The sequence below is a fragment of the Drosophila grimshawi genome, unplaced genomic scaffold (assembly GCF_018153295.1).
Source record: "Drosophila grimshawi isolate 15287-2541.00 unplaced genomic scaffold, ASM1815329v1 contig_44, whole genome shotgun sequence".
Lineage (NCBI taxonomy): Eukaryota > Metazoa > Arthropoda > Insecta > Diptera > Drosophilidae > Drosophila > Drosophila grimshawi.
The window spans coordinates 19,077,414-19,094,070 of NW_025063240.1; the positions used below are offsets into that span (position 1 = coordinate 19,077,414).

The following is a 16,657-nucleotide window of genomic DNA, read 5'->3' on the forward strand; positions in this document are numbered from 1 at the left end:
GCCATGTCCATGTTCCATGACCAGCAACAGCAACAGCGCCAAGTCTAAGTCCATGTCAGGCTCCAGACATCTATCTGATTAAAATCTCAGCGCGAATTCGCAGAAAATTCTTACACGCGAGCCCGAAGAGAGGACAGCTGAAAAGTTGCTGCGTTAACACCCATTTCCATTCGAGTCGCCTCCAAGTCACAAGCGCGTTTCATGCGAATTTTTTATCACGCGAGGCATTTTTGTGTGATAAGCATCTGTGTGCAGCATGAAGCCAAGTTGAACGCTGATTCTCAGATGCACAGATCGGTGATTGCCGGGAGCTGATAATATAGACGACGCCCCACATAACCACACAATACAAAAGCCCAGGCAGGACATCCGAGGCAGTTGGCGTTTATATCAGCAACTGCACTCAAAGAAAAACTAACCTTACAGCTACTGAAGAGTACATATGCAATGCCCTATCGAATTGTTTTGGATACTTCCATCTCAAAGTATGAATATTTAAAAGATCCAGCTATAAATTTTTCTTTGAAATTTACTTTCTCAAAAATGTTGTTGTATTGTACTGATTTTTTTCCGTGTAATCATCTACTACGGCGAGGCTGCTTTTTCTGAACGCATTTCAAATCGCAATGGAAAACAGCTTCCAGGCGCAAGACAAACAAAAAGTGGGCGTCATATGGTAGGGCAGGCAGCATGCAACAAGTGGCAAGTGTTGTGCGCCAAGCGTTGATTGTTCTTATCTCTGGCGCGATCGCAGCCAAGCTGCTGCAACTGCTGCCGCAGCTGCAACAAGTGGCGTGAATTGCATGCGTAGATGCAGCTTAGATATACTGTTGTTGCTGTTCTTGCTGTTGCACGCTTGCGTGTTGCCTCACGTTCGCGAAAAAAAAGAAGACAAAATAAAATAAACAGAGCAAACAAGTGATGAATGTCCGTGTTATGCGATCTAATGATCTAGAAATGAAGTTAATAAATCGTTTAACCAGATGGCTCAACGCCAGGCTCGCAGACAAACCCCCTCTTGCCCCTCCTTTCTTCCTCTTTGTATCTCCCGCTGTAAAGTAGAACACTTTGCGGATGCTGTATGATGGCCTGTTTGTCGATCGCGACCACCGGGCCAAGTCAGCAGCAGAATGCACGCAATTTGCATAACTACACTGTGCTTATAACTCCGTACATAACAAATTACAACAATTTGGTTTCGCTCACATACCAATAGAGAAGTACGATAGGAGATAGAAGAGAGAAGCGAACACGAGACGTTTAGCAGATGCCATAACGGTAAAGAGTGGCTCGTAAACAAGGCCAAGAACAAGCCAACAACAATCATGTTACTAACAAGAACACAAGCAGATTACAAGCCACTTTGGATGTTTGTATTTTTATTTATGCTGTATCTGTATTTATATATTATTATGGTCATATAAGGCTTAAATTACAGTATGGCTTTTAAGCTACTATAAACTAGCTTAGGCATTTCTTTATATATATTTTTTCTCAATACTCTTTTTGTTGTATTTTTTACGATTATTTATTTAATTGAATGGCGCTTAGGAAATACATATTTAAATGCATATATTCTAATGAAAAATTAAAAAGTAAAATTGCGTTTTACTGTGATTAACATGCTTTTAATTGGGTGTATCAGTCAATTATACATGGTTTAATGGTGACATAAAACCACTGCATACTCTTGGGGCGGATCGCATTGTTTCCATTCCACAACGCGCACAACATACAAAGCATGCTTTTAGGCTGCAAAATGGACGTGATGCTGTAAGACAATTGGAGACTATAAATTATGCTGCATACTTATATGGGCCATTGGCGTCGCACACATCGCTCAGATTATGGGAGGACATGGTGCTGTGTTCAAGGATTATCGGGTCATCTATGAATACAAAATCCAACACAAAGTTTCATATAAATGTAAGTTTTATTAAAACATGCTTTTAGTGTGTTTTCTATTATTATTTTGTTTGTATCATGCTTAAATTACAGTGTGGCTATGAAATAAGCTGCACAAATATTTCAATTTGTGCAACAATTACATCTAATATAAATAGGCAGTCATTTAGTGGTTGTGTATGTTGTGTATTATTAATGGCTAAGTAGTATTACCAACTACATATTTAAACTGCAATAGACAGAGAAGCAATAAGTTAGCGTACATTAAATAATATCGATTCAAGTTTTAATATTTACCTAGTATTTAAAAAATTTAAGACAGAAACCCAAAGGACTCCCAAAGGCGCAAGACCTGTAAAATATAGAAAACAAAATCTGCATTAAAATTCGGTAGGTCGTGTTTTATATATAAAATTCTTTCAAATATTGAGCTCAGTGAATCGAATTTTATTCAAAATTTTTCATTAGTCTAACATATGATAATTCATCATTGTATAATATAAAATGTTTGTATGTCCCTTAAAACAATTCTCACCTTTTAAGTTTTCTCAAATGGGTTCCGCCGCTTGAGAGATCCGCAATCCTGGGTAAAGGATACGACTGCAAATGTAAGAAAAACATTAGATCAACTGTTTAACTACATTTAAACTAAAGATAAGTTCAATTAAATTTCAGCGATAATAAATTTACACTAATCAAGGCATTTCATAGGTGTCCCAAGGTAAAAACGTAGCTCATCATTACGTTAATTATATTTAAGTAAAATTAAGCACAACTCACCTTATAGACAAATATATAAAATTATGTGTTCTTGCTTCTGTGTATCCAAGTATAAACTGCAAATAAAATACAAGTTATTTAGTAAGAATAACTTTAAAAAAACAAGCAAATTTAGTTCCTCAATGTTTGTCAGTTTAAAATTTACACTAATCAAGGCATATTTCATAGGTGTCCCAAGGTAATATATATATATCATCATAGAAAGCAATTCCCCCTACCCAGATAATATTCCCAAAGTTCTGGCTTACCTATTTAGAACGCATAGCGGGTGCGAATGTCCTCCAGTTTCTTGCAGATCTGATTCGGAGTGCGAAACATGTCGCCCGCAATGCTCTTCTGCTTGGATGCATCAACCGATAAATACTGTTCGCACAGATCACCATCGAGAACATTCTTCACCGGGTAGTAGGAGCTGCGGTAGCTGAGATGGTCCCGACCACACAACGGCGGATTCTCGTTGCGCATATGCATCTCCAGATGCTGGAAGAAGTCATAGTCCTCGCGACTGGTGAACGGCACAAAGGCGCCAACCGTGCCACTCAGCGTGGAATAGATTAGGGCCTCTGAGCCACCAGGAATGAGGGTGGCCTTCTGCAGCGACATGATTATCTCGCCCACATGGAACGAGCAGATGTTCTCCGATTTCTGTGAGGCGCCCGACAACAAACCACGATCCCAGAGCGACTTGGTGCCAGTTGGATCCTCGTCCACATCGTCAGTGACCGAATGCGGCAGTCGTTGAATGCTCAGATTGCCAAACTTATCCGCAATGGCAATCGTATCGTAATCCAAGAGCGTTGTCGCAGTCACCCAACGTGGATGCGTATCATCCGCGAATATAATGAGCTGATTCTCGGCGCGACGATAGCGTATAAAGAAGACAGACTCCTGCACATCGGAGACGTAGACGCGATGACCCATCGCCTGGATGTTGACAATTTGGTAGGGAATGTGTTTGTTCTCGCACTTGCGCAGCATCTTCTTCTTGCCCAGATCATAGATGCGCAGCATGCGGCCACAACCAGCCAGCAAGCGTCCCTGGAAGCCACACAAGGCGCCAGGTATTTCCTCAATCTCCGTGCGATGCAGAAACTCCAGAGCCGAGCAGGTCGGATCAATTTTATAGACATCAATACAACCGCCCTGCGAGATGCGTGGATTCAGCTGCAGATCTTTGGCAATGCCCACGGCCAGATAGTAACGTCCATCGGCCGCAATTGAAAACTTCAGCATCGCCATGGCCATGATGGCCTCGTTCTGTGCCAGCGGCACACTGAACATCGTCTGGCCATGCATGGCGTCCAGGCAACGGATCTGCGAAGCCCACAGACCGAGTCCCGCCTTGGGAGCGGAGAACATATCCTCGGGCAGCACTTCATTGATGAACGCGTTCGCCATCTCTCTGGCCAAGTCACGCTCCTCGTCGCCGGCAGCGCTGCGCATTTCTTCGGCCATTTGCTCCTTACGCTCGTTCTTAGTCTCCTCGGTGTAGGCATTGTGATCCGTCTCCGCAATTAGCATGCGTCCTGTATCCGGATGGATGACAAAGGCGCGTGGCGTAAACTGCAGTGGAAATGCCACCTGATTGAAGACTGCGCCCAGTTTTTCCAGCGCCAGAATGCGCAGCGTATTCGTCGATATGGCCACAATGCCCTCGCTACACTGCTCGCTGGAGAAGCCTGAGGCGTACTCCAGTGTCTCATACGACAGTGGGGTTAAATGGAAACGATTCTGATGGTAATACGACAGCCAAGTGCGACTGGACATTGCCAAGACGGCTTCGGAGCCCTGCATCTTAATGCGAAATAGCTTCACTGGTCGCGAGCCCAAATATCTGGTGCGCGTATCGGCCAAATCTCCAGACACGGGATCCAGCACAGTGCGCAACAAGACACCGTTGCTCAAGCCAATGTTCAGATAGATTGTACCCTTATTGCTGCCACTGCGCTGGGCAGGTACATCCTCATCCGCACCGCTTGCGTTTGTGGTGCTCTCCGTGTGCCCCATCTCGACCAAACACAGCGACTCGGCTGGCGAGGGCAGCGCCTGCATGGAGCAAGGCGACAAACAGTTGTTCGGATCCAACGAGAGTATGCGCACAGTGTTGTCAGCGAGGCCAACAGCCAAGAACCAGGAACGCTGCTCGCCCTCAGGCACAGTGCCCAGAGCCATGCACATGATCTCTGCCGGCATCTCCGAGCGTTCTGTGTACTCGTTTAGCTCGCCAGTCTGCGGAGAGAAGGAGATTAGTATTCAGCTCAGCAGGCTTAAGAGATAAAAGTCATTATCTAATTAAAGCTCAGCACTGCAGGACACAGAGTGTCTCAACATGATTGTTCTTTTTCGTGTTTTTGTCATCAGCGCAATGTGGGGCGGAAAAAGGAAAACTAAGCACAGAAAATATGATCAGCAACTACTCTCGTTAATTAATCTATTTGTTGTATAGAAAATAAAGTCTCTAGTGGCAACTGTACTTAGATTTCCTTAATCGATTCGATAAATGAAAATTATATGCTTACCGGATCCATTTCAAAGTAGACCAATTCACGACCGGAGAGCGTAATGACCACCTGGCGTTGATTGACGGCGCATTTGGTAATGGACTTCTTGCCGGGCGCTTTCCACTCGTTCACACGCTTATCGGAGCGTATGTGACGAATGCCATCGGGATAAACCTGCACTAGAGCATCGTCACCGAGAGCAGCACAACACAATGTTGGCGTTGTGCCCAGAAACCCGCTGTCCGTCACTTCCTCGACGGTCTCACCAATGCTGAGCACGAGCGTGGCATTCACGAAGGATACGATGATATAGGCATCAAACTCGTCTAGAAATAAGGAGCACAACACAAACAGCCATCAATAAAAAAAATGCTTGAAAGCAACAACAAAATTGTAAAGTCAATTTGGCGACATTGAATAATCAGTTTATCAATTGTAATCAATGGATATTCAGGTGAAACACGGTTGATAAATATCGCATCATGTTCAATGTCTCAAGAGGTCTTAAGCTTAAATATAATTCAATAAAGGTTTTTTGTATCAATTTGTTGTAGTATCTGTTGACTTAAGAGCTGCAGTAATGTTGCCTTACCTATCGCTTCACAAAAGACAAATATAAATTATAAGTATTACAGACGAGAGGAGTATTGGATAACACTCGCAATTTTATATCTGTTCGATAGTCACACTCAACAAACAGTTGTTGACGTCTGTGTTTAAGCGCCTGAAATAAGAGAGAACTGGTGGTTGATAACTTGTGGCTTTTGGGATCGTGTTTATATATAGTTTATACAGACTAGGATTGTTGGCATTTTAATGCCAAACGCATTTTATAGGAAGGGTTTTCATCTCATTTTTTTTTGTTTTATTTTTAGAATATTTTGCCATATATGAATGTATGTTTTCATGTTTTGAGGATCTCAAGATTGACAGTTAGAAATATCGAAATCAACAATCCTAGTACAGTCTATATTTATATATATAGAGCAATTAATCATAAATTGTTTATCGTGGGTATCGTGTTCTGTATCATCAATGCACCAGTTGAATTATTAGAAACATTTCACAGCTATCAAACTTAAGATTCTAAACTTAGTTCTAGTAAATAAGCTGATGGATAAAAAGTCTTTTGTTGGACTCACCATCTATGCGTTTTTTGACAGTCCACACGGCATTTGGATTACCGGGTAGCTCCGAGACAGCCATCTCGGATACCTCGAGACCGTGACGCAAAACGCGCAAAGTTGAGCGTGGACCACGCCCGCAGAGCACATACAGCTGCGGTGTATCTTCGTTGGCCAAATCAGCCACCTGTGAGGTGATGATTGGCGCAAACGAGGGCAACTCATCGACCAGAACGAGATTCTTCAATGCACGTGGAGCGAAGAAGAAAGTTTCACCCTCCTCCAATGGCATGGCAGAGCTGAATTCGGGCTCATCATCGTCATCACCCAGATGTGCAATCTGATACAGATAACTACAAAGAGACAAACAGCAAGTTAGCCAAGCTTAACATCACATAAATCGATCAAGTTTACTTACTGGTTGCCAAATTCGCTGGCCACAAACAAGAAACCCGTCTTCAGCACACACATTGCCGTTGCTGGCGGTACCGTGTCAAAGTACTTGAGCTTGATCTCAGACACCACATCGTCATCTGTCTCGAGGGTGATTTTGAAAATGTCGCCCTGCTCGGTTTGCAGCAGAAAGAAATACATGCTCTTGGTGCGATGTGTGGCCGAGCATATAAAGATCATGCCACGTTCCGGATCATCGAGATCATTACGACGACGCGGAATGGGACAGCGAATGTCATGCTGATCGCCCAGATTCTTGTACGTCAGATAATTCTCCGAGCAGATGAGCACACCCGAGGGTCCGTCATTGCCGCCGGGCACAGATACCAAAAAATTGGCATGCTCCTCCAGTGGTTCAGAGTATTTCCGCACCACATGATTCAAGCCTAAGTCAAGCTCGTAAAATGTTAGCGTTTGCTGTGTGCGCTGTGCGGCGTCACCTGCAAATTAAGAAATAGGAATTGTTGTAATTCACAGATATAGGAAATATAATATAGGAGATTGAACTGAAGATTGAAGAATGTGGGCCACAAATCAGTGAAGTGCTGCTAGGTGAGTTACAGCAACACCAATGGTTCAGTGGTCACATTTATCTAGCGCTAAGTACAAGCAGTGTCCATGGATTTATTAGCCACAGACACTGGAATTAAAGCGCCAAGTGAAAAATATAGATCGCTTTGTATTTATTTCTCTTACCTGATGGATCCAAGTCGGCCTCCTCATAGTCGATTTCCAGACACGCAAACATGGGATTATCAAAGCCAACATCCACGCCAACCATGTGATAAGTCAGCGTGTTGGATTTGTGTGCCTCCAGGGGCGAGGATATGGTTAGACGCGCCTGTGTGTCACGATTCATGATGTAGGCCAACTTTTGTTTCTCAACGGCACCAATCATCACGGCACGTCCCTTGGGATCGATGGCAAAGTATTGGCCCGGCACAATGCGACGACAGCCTGACTTTCCAAATGTCTCCTGATGCACTTTCTCCAGCGAATTCTTGCTGGGAATGTACTCCAGAATGACAATGCGACCAGAATCAGAGCCAATCACAATGTAATCTATGAAAAGAATGATTGAAAAACTTATTAAATATAAATTATGCTTATTTTAAAAAAGAATAATATTTTGAGGTTAGATTTTTTTGTAACTCGAAGTTTCAGTTCACCATACCATTTAAATGAGGTTATGGCAAATGCGACGCCAAGTTTAATTCATATCGCACCTAGACACATTCAAAAAGGTCAAACTGGGACAACCACAAAAAGGAGTTGCCTCAATTGGGTTTTGTGCGTCGAATAAAATATAATAATTTATTACAAAATGAGAAACTAACCTTTTGTGCCGCCAGTTAAGCGAAAGGCCATCAGCGCTCGAATGCAGCCAAATATTTCCGTTGACATCAGCGTGTGGACTTTGCCGGTGTTGGGATCGGGTCGCAGCAATTCCAGCGACTTGCCACGTGACAAGAGCACCTCCTGCTGCTTGCCGCCCGAGAAGTTGCCGTGCACGGCGTGCGTGACGCCGGTGCCCTTTTGGAGCGTCAAATTATACAAGTACATCTTTGAAGCTGTGCTATTTCAGGTCGAAATTATTGCACTGCTGAAAAAAAAAATTTTTAGGTTAGAAACGTCCAACGTATTGTGAATATAAATTTGCAGTAAATAGCTGTTTAAACGGGTTTGTACTACTTTGAAAACCATGGCCACAGTAAGGATAAGTCGTGTCGCCTAACGATGCTAGTAAGCAGCATTTGATTTTTTAATTTTGCACTCTTCAATTGCGACCAAATCGCAGACATTTCTGCTTTCTGGAGATACTTTGTGCGCATATAATTACTAAAATATTAACTAATTCAATTAGTTGAGGGCTTAGATAATTACCTTTTGCTATCTTATTCAATGAATTGACACATTTTAATAATGATGCGTTCGGATTTAAATTTTTTCACAATCACTCCAATGGCGTCATTTTTCAGAGCCGCCGCTTGGCTTGACCGGTGAAGAAAAAGTGGATAGTGGAAAACGCGGTGGGCATTTGACAGCATTCATGCAGAAGCACATAGTTGCAGGCGCTTCGATAACGATATATCGATATTTTCAGTTTGGTAGCCCTGAATGAACAGCTGTCAGATGACAATAATATTGTAATACAATATATTTTACCTTAGTAGTCCAGCAGGTGGCCATTGAGATGGAAGAAAGTCTGTATGAGGATGCAAATGATAAAATAAGGCTGGGAGAAGAGCTGAAAAAAGCGCTGGTCGAGTTCGAGGACATTCCTGGTGTTGCCAAAGTGCAACGAAAAATACAACAGGAATTGAAATTCTTGGAAAAGGTCTGTTCAGTTCAATTAAACAAGTGTATATACATATATATCTAAGATGCACTTTCAATCAGGTTACACGCACAAAAACCTTGAAAGAGAATCACATCACGAGCAGCAACTTTGTCAATTATGAATTTCTGATAAAAACACTGAGCCTGCAGCAAGGAGTCGTCGATATTAATGCTGTATTTCCACTCGAATCCCGGGACAGTCCGCTACGAGTTGATATTGTGGCCAATAACGGTCTAAAATGGATTAAGGTCATTGCGCGCAACTCGAAATCCATCGAGGAGGCGGCCCGTGGTTGTGTCAGTTTTGGGGCACGTAGCGTTCTGGATCAAGCTAATGATTATTTGGAGGCCAGCGAGTTGCATTTCTGCATGTTTCATCGACCCAAAGTAAACATAACAATTCGAGATTTTCTTTTTTTTCTTTCTCACAGAGATCTCTTTCAGATTGTATTTTATTTCTCGAACAAAATTGAGACATCATTGCATGATGAACTCAAGGAGATGGGAGTGCAAACGGCATCGTTGGAGAAGCCCGACATGGATGTGGATCAATATGCCACCATGTCCGATGAGCTGAATATTGATGTCACCACAATGCTGGCCTATACCAGTTCTCTCACCAACGGCGGCTGCAATTTTGTGTTCAAGGAACCACTTTTAACCGAACAGGCGGAGAAGGAGCGTGAATGTCCTGTGAAACCGATACTTGAGAAGATATTTGAAGGCAAGCGTTTGGTGTGCTGCCAATTGGCAAACGACGCATTTCAAAATATACTCTCAGTGCTCGGCGGCGTCAAGGAACGGGAACTTGCTGTTGAGTTTATGAAACGCGTTACGGTTTATCCAGATGTTGAGAAATTGCCCGAGGAGTTTTCCAATATACGATTTACGGCTAAGGTGAATGAACGTAGCCTAAAGATATTTAGTTTTGGCATGGAACGTAAAATATTTACAGTTACTTCCAATAAGGCATTTGTCAGATCAGCTAAGATGCAGGTGCGTACTTTTTTTTAGACCATGGTAAATATTATTTCCGTTACAAATATTCATATTTTCAGGGAATCAACGTTCCCGTTTTTGTGCATGCATCACGAGCGCTGACTGAGGGCAAACAGGCAAACGCTAAACCGATCTAAAATGACATTTTATTTTTATTTTTGTTTAGCAATAAGTGTTTAATTTTTTTTTTTTATCATAAATCGATTCTATCATCAACGCCTAAATTGGCATATATGATACCTAGTGCTCTAGAAGCGACATCATCCCAACATTTGTCATTCCTCTCCGGCCAGACCAGACTAGCGACAAATCTTTTGTGGTGTTTTAATGGAAAACCGCCGTTTACCCCGTACCCAAGGAACGTCAAGTTTGTCACACTTCTAGAAAACCCTGACTTTTCCACATTCACGACCATTCCCAGTGATCGAAGAACTTCTTGTACGTCGTCAGGTGTGAGTATCGATCTTGTACCCATCAGTGAATCATCACCGAACACCACTATATCCTGGATTTCTACTTTCTTGACAAGTGCTGCGTATTGGAGTAGGATATGGTTACTTATACTTCCAACAAGCTGTGTGAAATAACTTCCACTAGCTAAGCCGGATCGCTTTAAGTATCTCTCACCATTACACATTCTGATTTTGGTGTTAATACAGTAATCCTCCAAGGTTTCAAAGACGCGTATTATTGAACGTGTACAGGGGACGCCATGATCATGATATTTTGTGAAATCCAAATTAATTGCCATTACATCAAAGGCCAATTTAATTAGCCATGCCGGAAGAGTTTTGTCGAAGTTTGAGAAATCAATACCAAGGAAGTGCGAGCCTTGAAACTGCTGGAATATTTTCCGCATGCTTCCAGTTCCAGTTTCGTATCCATATGCTAATGGAGTTCGTCTCTTCTGATAAGCTCTAATCAGTGGTAGAGCGAACATGGCTTCAGCAAAAGTGACAGTTGCTGGGTAGCCCCAAACTGCACGCACCTTTGTATCTCCAACTTTACACAAGTGGAATCGCATGTACGCACAGCAATCTGGCAAGCTGATGTCCTTCCGAGCCTTGACTTGGTGCCAGAAATACCGTACTCGCTGTACTGCTTCGGGGTCTTTGCGGATGTCATCCTTCGTCTTGTAGCCAATCTGACTCCATGGAATCCCAGGTGAAGATGACCAAATTGGTAGATCTTGGCCAAAGACGTCATTCAAATGAATGATCGCTTCACGTTGTGGGAGTCGAAACGCGATTGCTGTGCGTCGTATGGCTTCATCTAAAAGTGGGTCGACTGGTCTCTTTGCTTTCTCATTAACTCGATACTCTTTGATATCATCACGAATCAACTTTAACGCCACTTTACTCTGCGTAAACTCTTTACACGACGGATAAAGCTTAGTTAGGTAAGGTGAAGTTTCAGGAGGCTCGAATCCCTCAGCTTTACCGATGTCCATATTCCCGTCTAATGAAACGAAATAGTGAAATAATAAATATAAATGTGCTTGAACACAAACGATTGTTTACTTTCCAATTTAATTGTCAAAAATTTGTTATCTGAAGTTATCGATATATCAGCAGCTGTCTTTCAGGGTTACCAAGCAGCTGACATACTGCGCAGTTTAATAGAGATAAACAAAAGAGAAAACATGGATTGTGCACCGCTGAATTTGGTAAACAGAAAACATAATAATTGCGTTTAATTTGTAAAAATTCATTCGTGTTATTAACACGTAGGCGCATTTCCATGAACGTCGCTCCGAGCGGTTTATGCGTCACCATCGCTACGAGGAGGCAATCAAAGCGCTGGAGACTTCGCTAATATATTTACAAGATGCATATAAAAATGTACAATTGGCCAAATCGAAGGAGGTGTTGGACACATTAACGCTTGACTTTCAGCGCAAACTGCGTCAGATCGAGATGCGTAAGACGCAACATGGCCTCACCAAGATGAAGGATTTTGTGCAACTCAAGGAAACTAGTGCGATGCTGCCACTGCGACCCGAGCATGGCGTCGGATCAGCGCAATCCGTTGCCAAGGCCATCGATAAGACCGTGCAGGATTTCGATGCCAAGTTTACATCGACTGTGGATCGAATACCTAAAACAACGCCAGCATTAGTTGAGCTCAAAGTGGACGCAATGATAAAAAACGATGCGCAGGCAGAAAGTCAAGAGTTCCACAGTTGTTCAGTATTGGAGCGCAGCTCAGAGCATGATATGCCATCACTGACACCGTTGGAGTTGCCATCGTTCGATTACACCATGTTCATCAGTTCATCGGCGCCCTCGCTGGCCAGCTATATCGGCATGGCCGAAAGTTTTCAAAAGTAAATCGTGATCAAGTCAAAAAAATGTAACACTTTTAGTTTCTATGTATCTATGTATTTTATATGCTATGCGTTTTTTATTTGGCCATCAAACCCTTGAGCAGATCATCCATATCGGTTTCAGTCTCCACATTCTTCAGCAACAGCAGCACTTGGGCCTCCATCTCGCACAGAATATCCGGCTTAGTGTAGGTGATGATGAGAGTATTGAACTGATGATGTGTGCTAATGTTGGCCTGCAGCGGGGGAACACTGCATCTATCCAGATCTGGTACAGGTATCACCTTGAAGTATTTTTTATTGCTGGTACGCACAATAATCGCACGCTTCTCGGCATCGGCACTAACATTGTAGACGCTTAGCGGATAGGACAGATTGCGTATACGCCACTCAATGTTCTTCTTCGTCACCCGTTTGGTTAGCAGCGGAGCTGAGTTGCTTTCGCGCAGCGTAAATTCGCCGGCAGACAAGGTGTCAGCATCACCACCACCACCGGCAGCTGCATTTGTCTTATTGGCGGCACTCCAATTGAGTTGTCGTGGCTCCTCGCCAAGCTCAATCTCCCACTGAGGCTCACCCATCAGTTGCTTGCACTTACGCCAGGCTCGTCGTTGGACTACGCCCGTGTCCATATTGTATTCCTCGGCCATTTGACGTCCATCCGGAAACTTGTAGAGCACTTTGCGCAGCCGACCGCTAATCATTGAGTTCTTTTCGGCGGATTGCAAGTAATTCAACCAGTTTTGGTAGGACATTTTGTCTCTGTGAATGGAATGGAAAGAAATCTACAAACTAAATTTGATCGATGGCGCAAAAGCACATTTTGTTTTTCGTTCGATTTTGCTTTTGCCTGGCAACCAGGGCTGTCAGCTGTTTCTCATTTGTTTACAAGCCGAGCTGCCAACTCGTCGCAATTTCTGTCATAAATTTCGACGGCAGAGTTGACGTGGCCGCAAATGACCGCATACAAATACACATATATTTCATCATTCGCTTTTTTATAGTTTCTATACCTATTTAAAGTAAGCCAATTCACGGTACTCATTTATAAATAGACGGATAGCCTAACTAGACGTGTGCATTTCATACTAATTAAGGAAGAAAAAACAAATTCTTTTCAGCATACGAAAGTGAGAGCAAAAGAAAAATCGAACAAACCTTTAACTTTACCACAAAAAAAAAAAAGAAAAGGGAAAAAGTTGCAAAAATGAGTTTGGTGTGGACTTTGATCGCCGGATTTTTGTACGCCGAAATTGCGGTTGTATTGCTGCTGGTGCTGCCCGTGGCCAGTCCGTACAAATGGAATCGTTTCTTCAAATCCAAATTTCTGGCCATGATTGGCAAGCAGTCGCACATCTATTTCTTTGTTATAATGAGTGTGCTGGTTCTGCTCCTGCTGGACGCCATACGTGAGATGCGCAAATATTCCAGCACTGACAATGTCGGTGAGGTTCACCTCAATGTGGAGATGCAGCACAGCATGCGTTTGTTCCGTGCCCAACGTAATTTCTACATATGCGGTTTTGCTGTCTTCCTTGTGCTTGTCATCCGCCGTTTGGTCACACTGATCTCATCACAGGCCAATCTTCTGGCTCAAAGCGAGGCATCGATGAAGCAGGCTCAGAGCGCCACGGCCGCCGCACGCTCCCTGATGACGGACAAGGCCGACAAGGCTAAGGAGGCCACCGAGGACACCACACTGAATGAGGTAAGTTTTAGATTTATTTGTATATATATTTTTGGAAAGTTGAGTTTTTGCACACCGTCCACCTGACGATTCTCCAAGGCATGTTTAAAGAGCTTTACACAGAGATATCCTCCTAACACCTTTAGAGCGTTCCATTCGCTACTCACCACCAGCTGTACAAAATCCACGCGATATGTTATTTAATACACCCACATGGTTAAAATGTTGGGCCATAAAAACCAAAGAAATATACCAAGTAAAAAACATTCTCGTCAACACTCTTTAAACAGTTGAAAAGCCTGCGGAAACGTGTGCAAGGACTCACCGCCAAATTTTCCTAAATCTTTCGAACACATTCCTCAAATACACATCCACACACACACAAAAAAAAGCCACGCTTCAAAATTGAAATCACGACCCATTTTACAGCTCAACAAGCTGAAGGAACGCGTCCAGGAGCTGACATCCGACTTGAATCGCGAGAAGAAGGACAAGGAGGCAGTCAAGTCGCAGGCGGAGAGTCTTAATCGCGAATACGATCGGTTGACCGAGGAGTACAGCAAACTGCAGAAACAGATCACCATTGGAGCCGTTGGCAAAGCCGATAAAGATGAATAAGCGAACGCTACATCAATAATATTTAAAGAATGATAAGACTTCAAAATGAAAAACAAAAAAAAAGAAAAGAAAACGGCGGTGGGGGCAAAGGCATCAAAATGAAATTACTTAAAGATTATTGAAGATTATAAATTGAGCAAACAATGCACACCTACACAAACTACATACGCCTACACACAACAAGTAGAAGCCTAAAGCTTAACGCATTAATATGTATAAAATACAACAAGTTAGATAACGAAATACTGGATTTATTATCTCATGTTTTTAAGCTATATTTGTAATGTTTCGTATTATAACGTAAATGTCTTAATTCTTTTTTATTTTTGTTTGCCGCAGCCAAACTTATTTCTTGGCTACACTCAATAAATAACATTTATAACTTATTAAACAAACAACGAGCAGGTTTATTATGAATCATATTTTCCGATTCAAGATCAACATCAGACTATTTATCGATGGCAGATGACGTCATGTTTCTGACATACCTTTGGACATTGATAATTTAGGTATTTCATTATAATCGCATATCAAATCAATTAGAATATATACGTCAACGGAATACAAGGTATTCTATTCCCACCAAAAGCTAACTGAGAAACTGGGCGTCTCGGAGCGCACGTAATGCCACCACTTGGGCGGTAAATATAAACAATCGCCGGGCTGTAAGAGCAACTCATAGAAACGTGTTCTTCGCAACAATGGAAAACGCTCAAAGTCCGGTATGGCTGCATCGATTTGCGATGTGTTATTTAGAAACTCGCTCTCGTGTGGATAGAGATTTGGTGTGTCCGCTGGCGAGGCTAGAATGATGATCTTGCTGCCAAACACTTGACAGAGCAGATTGTGTTTGGGATCGTTATGCATGGGTGATATGGTGTGACGTGGTCCCAGCCAGGCTTTGATGTCCACATTGCTTGGAGTGTCGCCGGAGACGGTGCAATAGTCCGGCACACAGATGTCCGACTTGAGTGTTGGGATCTGGGCAAAGAGTTCGTGTTGCGCCAGATACTCCACTTCCTGGTTATCATCGCTGCTTGTTTCCCGGCCAAATTGTCTGTAAAGAAAGTCACGTATTTTTACCAGCTGCTGGGACCACTCATCGCTGACGTAATTCGAACCAATTTCGATGGGAACAGTTCGATTGCCGGCGACTTTTAAAAGATAATTTAAATCGCGCCATTTGCTAATTGCCGGCCAGTGATTAATTGTGTTTAGCAGCAGCGTTGGCTGCTCTGCCTGATAACAGCTGTTGCGAAATTCCAGTATGCTAGGTGCATTCAGTTGAGGTATATCGCAGCGTGAGCTGATCCGCTCCAGAGGCGCCAGAATCGGTAGAGGCTTTGAGTTGTTCCCTATAACATCTTCATCGAGGTAGCTCATTAGGGCAGCTTGTAGATCTTTAGACTTTGCATATAGCTTATCTGTGCAGCCAAGCAATTGAGCCTCGTCCAGAATAGCGCCGCATTTCTCACGTTGCTCATGGCTTGTGCTCTCCAAAAGCATAAAAATTATCTACTGAGGGTAAAAGTTGAAGTTATCCTCCATACACACATAATGTTATCCCAACACAAACCTTGAAGTAGCAGCCGAGAGCATAGACCTTGCGTATGACCAGCGGCACGCTGCTAAAGTGTCCGCTGTGGATGCGCTCCCAATGCTTGTCCACCAATGCTCCAATCAGATATGAAATTTCCTCCGACGACGACGAACCTTCCAGCTTGCCCAATTCCAAGTGATCTGCGGCGCGTTTGAGTATATAACGAGCTTCGATTTCATGTTCGAGCAGCGCTTCTATGTCCGCAAAGCGAGGCAGTAATTTGATGAGCTCCAACAAAGGTGCCGCTGCTGCAAACATTGGCAATTCAAAATATATACATAAATTCGATCTGTATTTTGATAATTAAATCAGCTGATCATACTT

General features: G+C 43.0%; 7 protein-coding genes and 3 non-coding genes across 15 annotated transcripts; 3 read left to right on the top strand and 7 right to left on the bottom strand.

Moving 5' to 3' along the window:
* Positions 1-1,914: 1,914 nt before the first annotated feature.
* Positions 1,915-8,772, bottom strand: LOC6556963 (splicing factor 3B subunit 3). 3 transcript variants are annotated; one of them, XM_001983667.3, is made up of 11 exons: positions 8,648-8,772; positions 8,101-8,363; positions 7,460-7,825; positions 6,729-7,203; positions 6,329-6,663; positions 5,205-5,512; positions 2,934-4,914; positions 2,686-2,741; positions 2,441-2,505; positions 2,203-2,257; positions 1,915-2,134 (listed from the first exon to the last, which is right to left on the bottom strand). In XM_001983667.3, exons 2-7 carry the CDS (start codon positions 8,324-8,326, stop codon positions 2,938-2,940), a joined length of 3,687 nt encoding a protein of 1,228 aa, XP_001983703.1. In that variant the 5' UTR covers positions 8,327-8,363; positions 8,648-8,772; the 3' UTR covers positions 1,915-2,134; positions 2,203-2,257; positions 2,441-2,505; positions 2,686-2,741; positions 2,934-2,937. The 3 variants fall into 3 exon arrangements, with proteins under 3 accessions (XP_001983703.1, XP_032598618.1, XP_032598632.1); XM_032742727.2 differs by having other exon boundaries at positions 8,101-8,366; positions 8,648-8,742; XM_032742741.2 differs by lacking the exons at positions 1,915-2,134; positions 2,203-2,257; positions 2,441-2,505; positions 2,686-2,741; positions 2,934-4,914 and adding an exon at positions 5,779-5,910 and having other exon boundaries at positions 5,446-5,512; positions 8,101-8,366; positions 8,648-8,746.
* LOC116806546 lies at positions 2,331-2,404 on the bottom strand. The gene has a single exon (XR_004365682.1). It is a non-coding gene; the product is annotated as a small nucleolar RNA Me28S-Cm788 (small nucleolar RNA).
* LOC6557024 lies at positions 2,570-2,655 on the bottom strand. Its single transcript, XR_047012.2, has one exon. It is a non-coding gene; the product is annotated as a small nucleolar RNA Me28S-Gm3113 (small nucleolar RNA).
* LOC6556985 lies at positions 2,810-2,892 on the bottom strand. Its single transcript, XR_047011.2, has one exon. It is a non-coding gene; the product is annotated as a small nucleolar RNA Me28S-Gm3113 (small nucleolar RNA).
* Positions 8,773-8,938: 166 nt separating the features above from the next.
* LOC6556969 (UPF0415 protein C7orf25 homolog) lies at positions 8,939-10,365 on the top strand. Its single transcript, XM_001983666.2, has 4 exons — positions 8,939-9,101; positions 9,164-9,490; positions 9,548-10,099; positions 10,162-10,365. Exons 1-4 carry the CDS (start codon positions 8,958-8,960, stop codon positions 10,237-10,239), a joined length of 1,101 nt encoding a protein of 366 aa, XP_001983702.1. The 5' UTR covers positions 8,939-8,957; the 3' UTR covers positions 10,240-10,365.
* LOC116805640 lies at positions 10,296-11,588 on the bottom strand. Its single transcript, XM_032738850.2, has 2 exons — positions 10,730-11,588; positions 10,296-10,633 (listed from the first exon to the last, which is right to left on the bottom strand). The coding sequence occupies exons 1-2, from the start codon at positions 11,550-11,552 to the stop codon at positions 10,296-10,298; spliced, it is 1,161 nt and encodes a 386-aa protein (XP_032594741.1). The 5' UTR covers positions 11,553-11,588.
* A 122-nt stretch (positions 11,589-11,710) lies between these two features.
* Positions 11,711-12,458, top strand: LOC6556967. The gene is made up of 2 exons (XM_001983665.3): positions 11,711-11,768; positions 11,833-12,458. The coding sequence occupies exons 1-2, from the start codon at positions 11,745-11,747 to the stop codon at positions 12,430-12,432; spliced, it is 624 nt and encodes a 207-aa protein (XP_001983701.1). The 5' UTR covers positions 11,711-11,744; the 3' UTR covers positions 12,433-12,458.
* Positions 12,459-12,461: 3 nt separating this feature from the next.
* On the bottom strand, positions 12,462-13,250 carry LOC6556964 (protein DPCD). Its single transcript, XM_001983664.3, has one exon. The coding sequence runs from the start codon at positions 13,181-13,183 to the stop codon at positions 12,506-12,508; it is 678 nt and encodes a 225-aa protein (XP_001983700.1). The 5' UTR covers positions 13,184-13,250; the 3' UTR covers positions 12,462-12,505.
* A 118-nt stretch (positions 13,251-13,368) lies between these two features.
* Positions 13,369-14,976, top strand: LOC6556939 (B-cell receptor-associated protein 31). Of its 2 annotated transcripts, XM_032736774.1 has the most exons (3): positions 13,369-13,450; positions 13,550-14,136; positions 14,545-14,976. In XM_032736774.1, exons 2-3 carry the CDS (start codon positions 13,636-13,638, stop codon positions 14,731-14,733), a joined length of 690 nt encoding a protein of 229 aa, XP_032592665.1. In that variant the 5' UTR covers positions 13,369-13,450; positions 13,550-13,635; the 3' UTR covers positions 14,734-14,976. The 2 variants fall into 2 exon arrangements, with proteins under 2 accessions (XP_032592665.1, XP_001983699.1); XM_001983663.3 differs by having other exon boundaries at positions 13,426-14,136.
* Positions 14,965-16,605, bottom strand: LOC6556951 (lysine-specific demethylase 8). Of its 3 annotated transcripts, XM_032736571.2 has the most exons (3): positions 16,310-16,605; positions 15,855-16,248; positions 15,480-15,790 (listed from the first exon to the last, which is right to left on the bottom strand). In XM_032736571.2, exons 1-3 carry the CDS (start codon positions 16,589-16,591, stop codon positions 15,537-15,539), a joined length of 930 nt encoding a protein of 309 aa, XP_032592462.1. In that variant the 5' UTR covers positions 16,592-16,605; the 3' UTR covers positions 15,480-15,536. The 3 variants fall into 3 exon arrangements, with proteins under 3 accessions (XP_001983698.1, XP_043071228.1, XP_032592462.1); XM_001983662.3 differs by having other exon boundaries at positions 14,965-16,248; XM_043215293.1 differs by having other exon boundaries at positions 14,965-16,251; positions 16,310-16,363.
* Between the last annotated feature and the right edge of the window lie 52 nt (positions 16,606-16,657).

Coding starts and splice junctions, on each gene's coding strand:
- LOC116805640 (XM_032738850.2), bottom strand. CDS start 11,552: ATGGACATCGGTAAAGCTGAGGGATTCGAGCCTCCTGAAACTTCACCT. Junction 10,634..10,729: donor CAAAATCAGAATGTGTAATG/GTGAGAGATACT, acceptor TCCAATACGCAG/CACTTGTCAAGAAAGTAGAA.
- LOC6556939 (XM_032736774.1), top strand. CDS start 13,636: ATGAGTTTGGTGTGGACTTTGATCGCCGGATTTTTGTACGCCGAAATT. Junction 14,137..14,544: donor AGGACACCACACTGAATGAG/GTAAGTTTTAGA, acceptor CCCATTTTACAG/CTCAACAAGCTGAAGGAACG.
- LOC6556951 (XM_001983662.3), bottom strand. CDS start 16,591: ATGTTTGCAGCAGCGGCACCTTTGTTGGAGCTCATCAAATTACTGCCT. Junction 16,249..16,309: donor CTCTCGGCTGCTACTTCAAG/GTTTGTGTTGGG, acceptor TACCCTCAGTAG/ATAATTTTTATGCTTTTGGA.
- LOC6556963 (XM_001983667.3), bottom strand. CDS start 8,326: ATGTACTTGTATAATTTGACGCTCCAAAAGGGCACCGGCGTCACGCAC. Junction 7,826..8,100: donor CTTAACTGGCGGCACAAAAG/GTTAGTTTCTCA, acceptor TTCTTTTCATAG/ATTACATTGTGATTGGCTCT. Junction 7,204..7,459: donor GGCCGACTTGGATCCATCAG/GTAAGAGAAATA, acceptor CTTAATTTGCAG/GTGACGCCGCACAGCGCACA.
- LOC6556967 (XM_001983665.3), top strand. CDS start 11,745: ATGGATTGTGCACCGCTGAATTTG. Junction 11,769..11,832: donor ATTGTGCACCGCTGAATTTG/GTAAACAGAAAA, acceptor ATTAACACGTAG/GCGCATTTCCATGAACGTCG.
- LOC6556964 (XM_001983664.3), bottom strand. CDS start 13,183: ATGTCCTACCAAAACTGGTTGAATTACTTGCAATCCGCCGAAAAGAAC.
- LOC6556969 (XM_001983666.2), top strand. CDS start 8,958: ATGGAAGAAAGTCTGTATGAGGATGCAAATGATAAAATAAGGCTGGGA. Junction 9,491..9,547: donor GCATGTTTCATCGACCCAAA/GTAAACATAACA, acceptor GATCTCTTTCAG/ATTGTATTTTATTTCTCGAA. Junction 10,100..10,161: donor TCAGATCAGCTAAGATGCAG/GTGCGTACTTTT, acceptor TCATATTTTCAG/GGAATCAACGTTCCCGTTTT.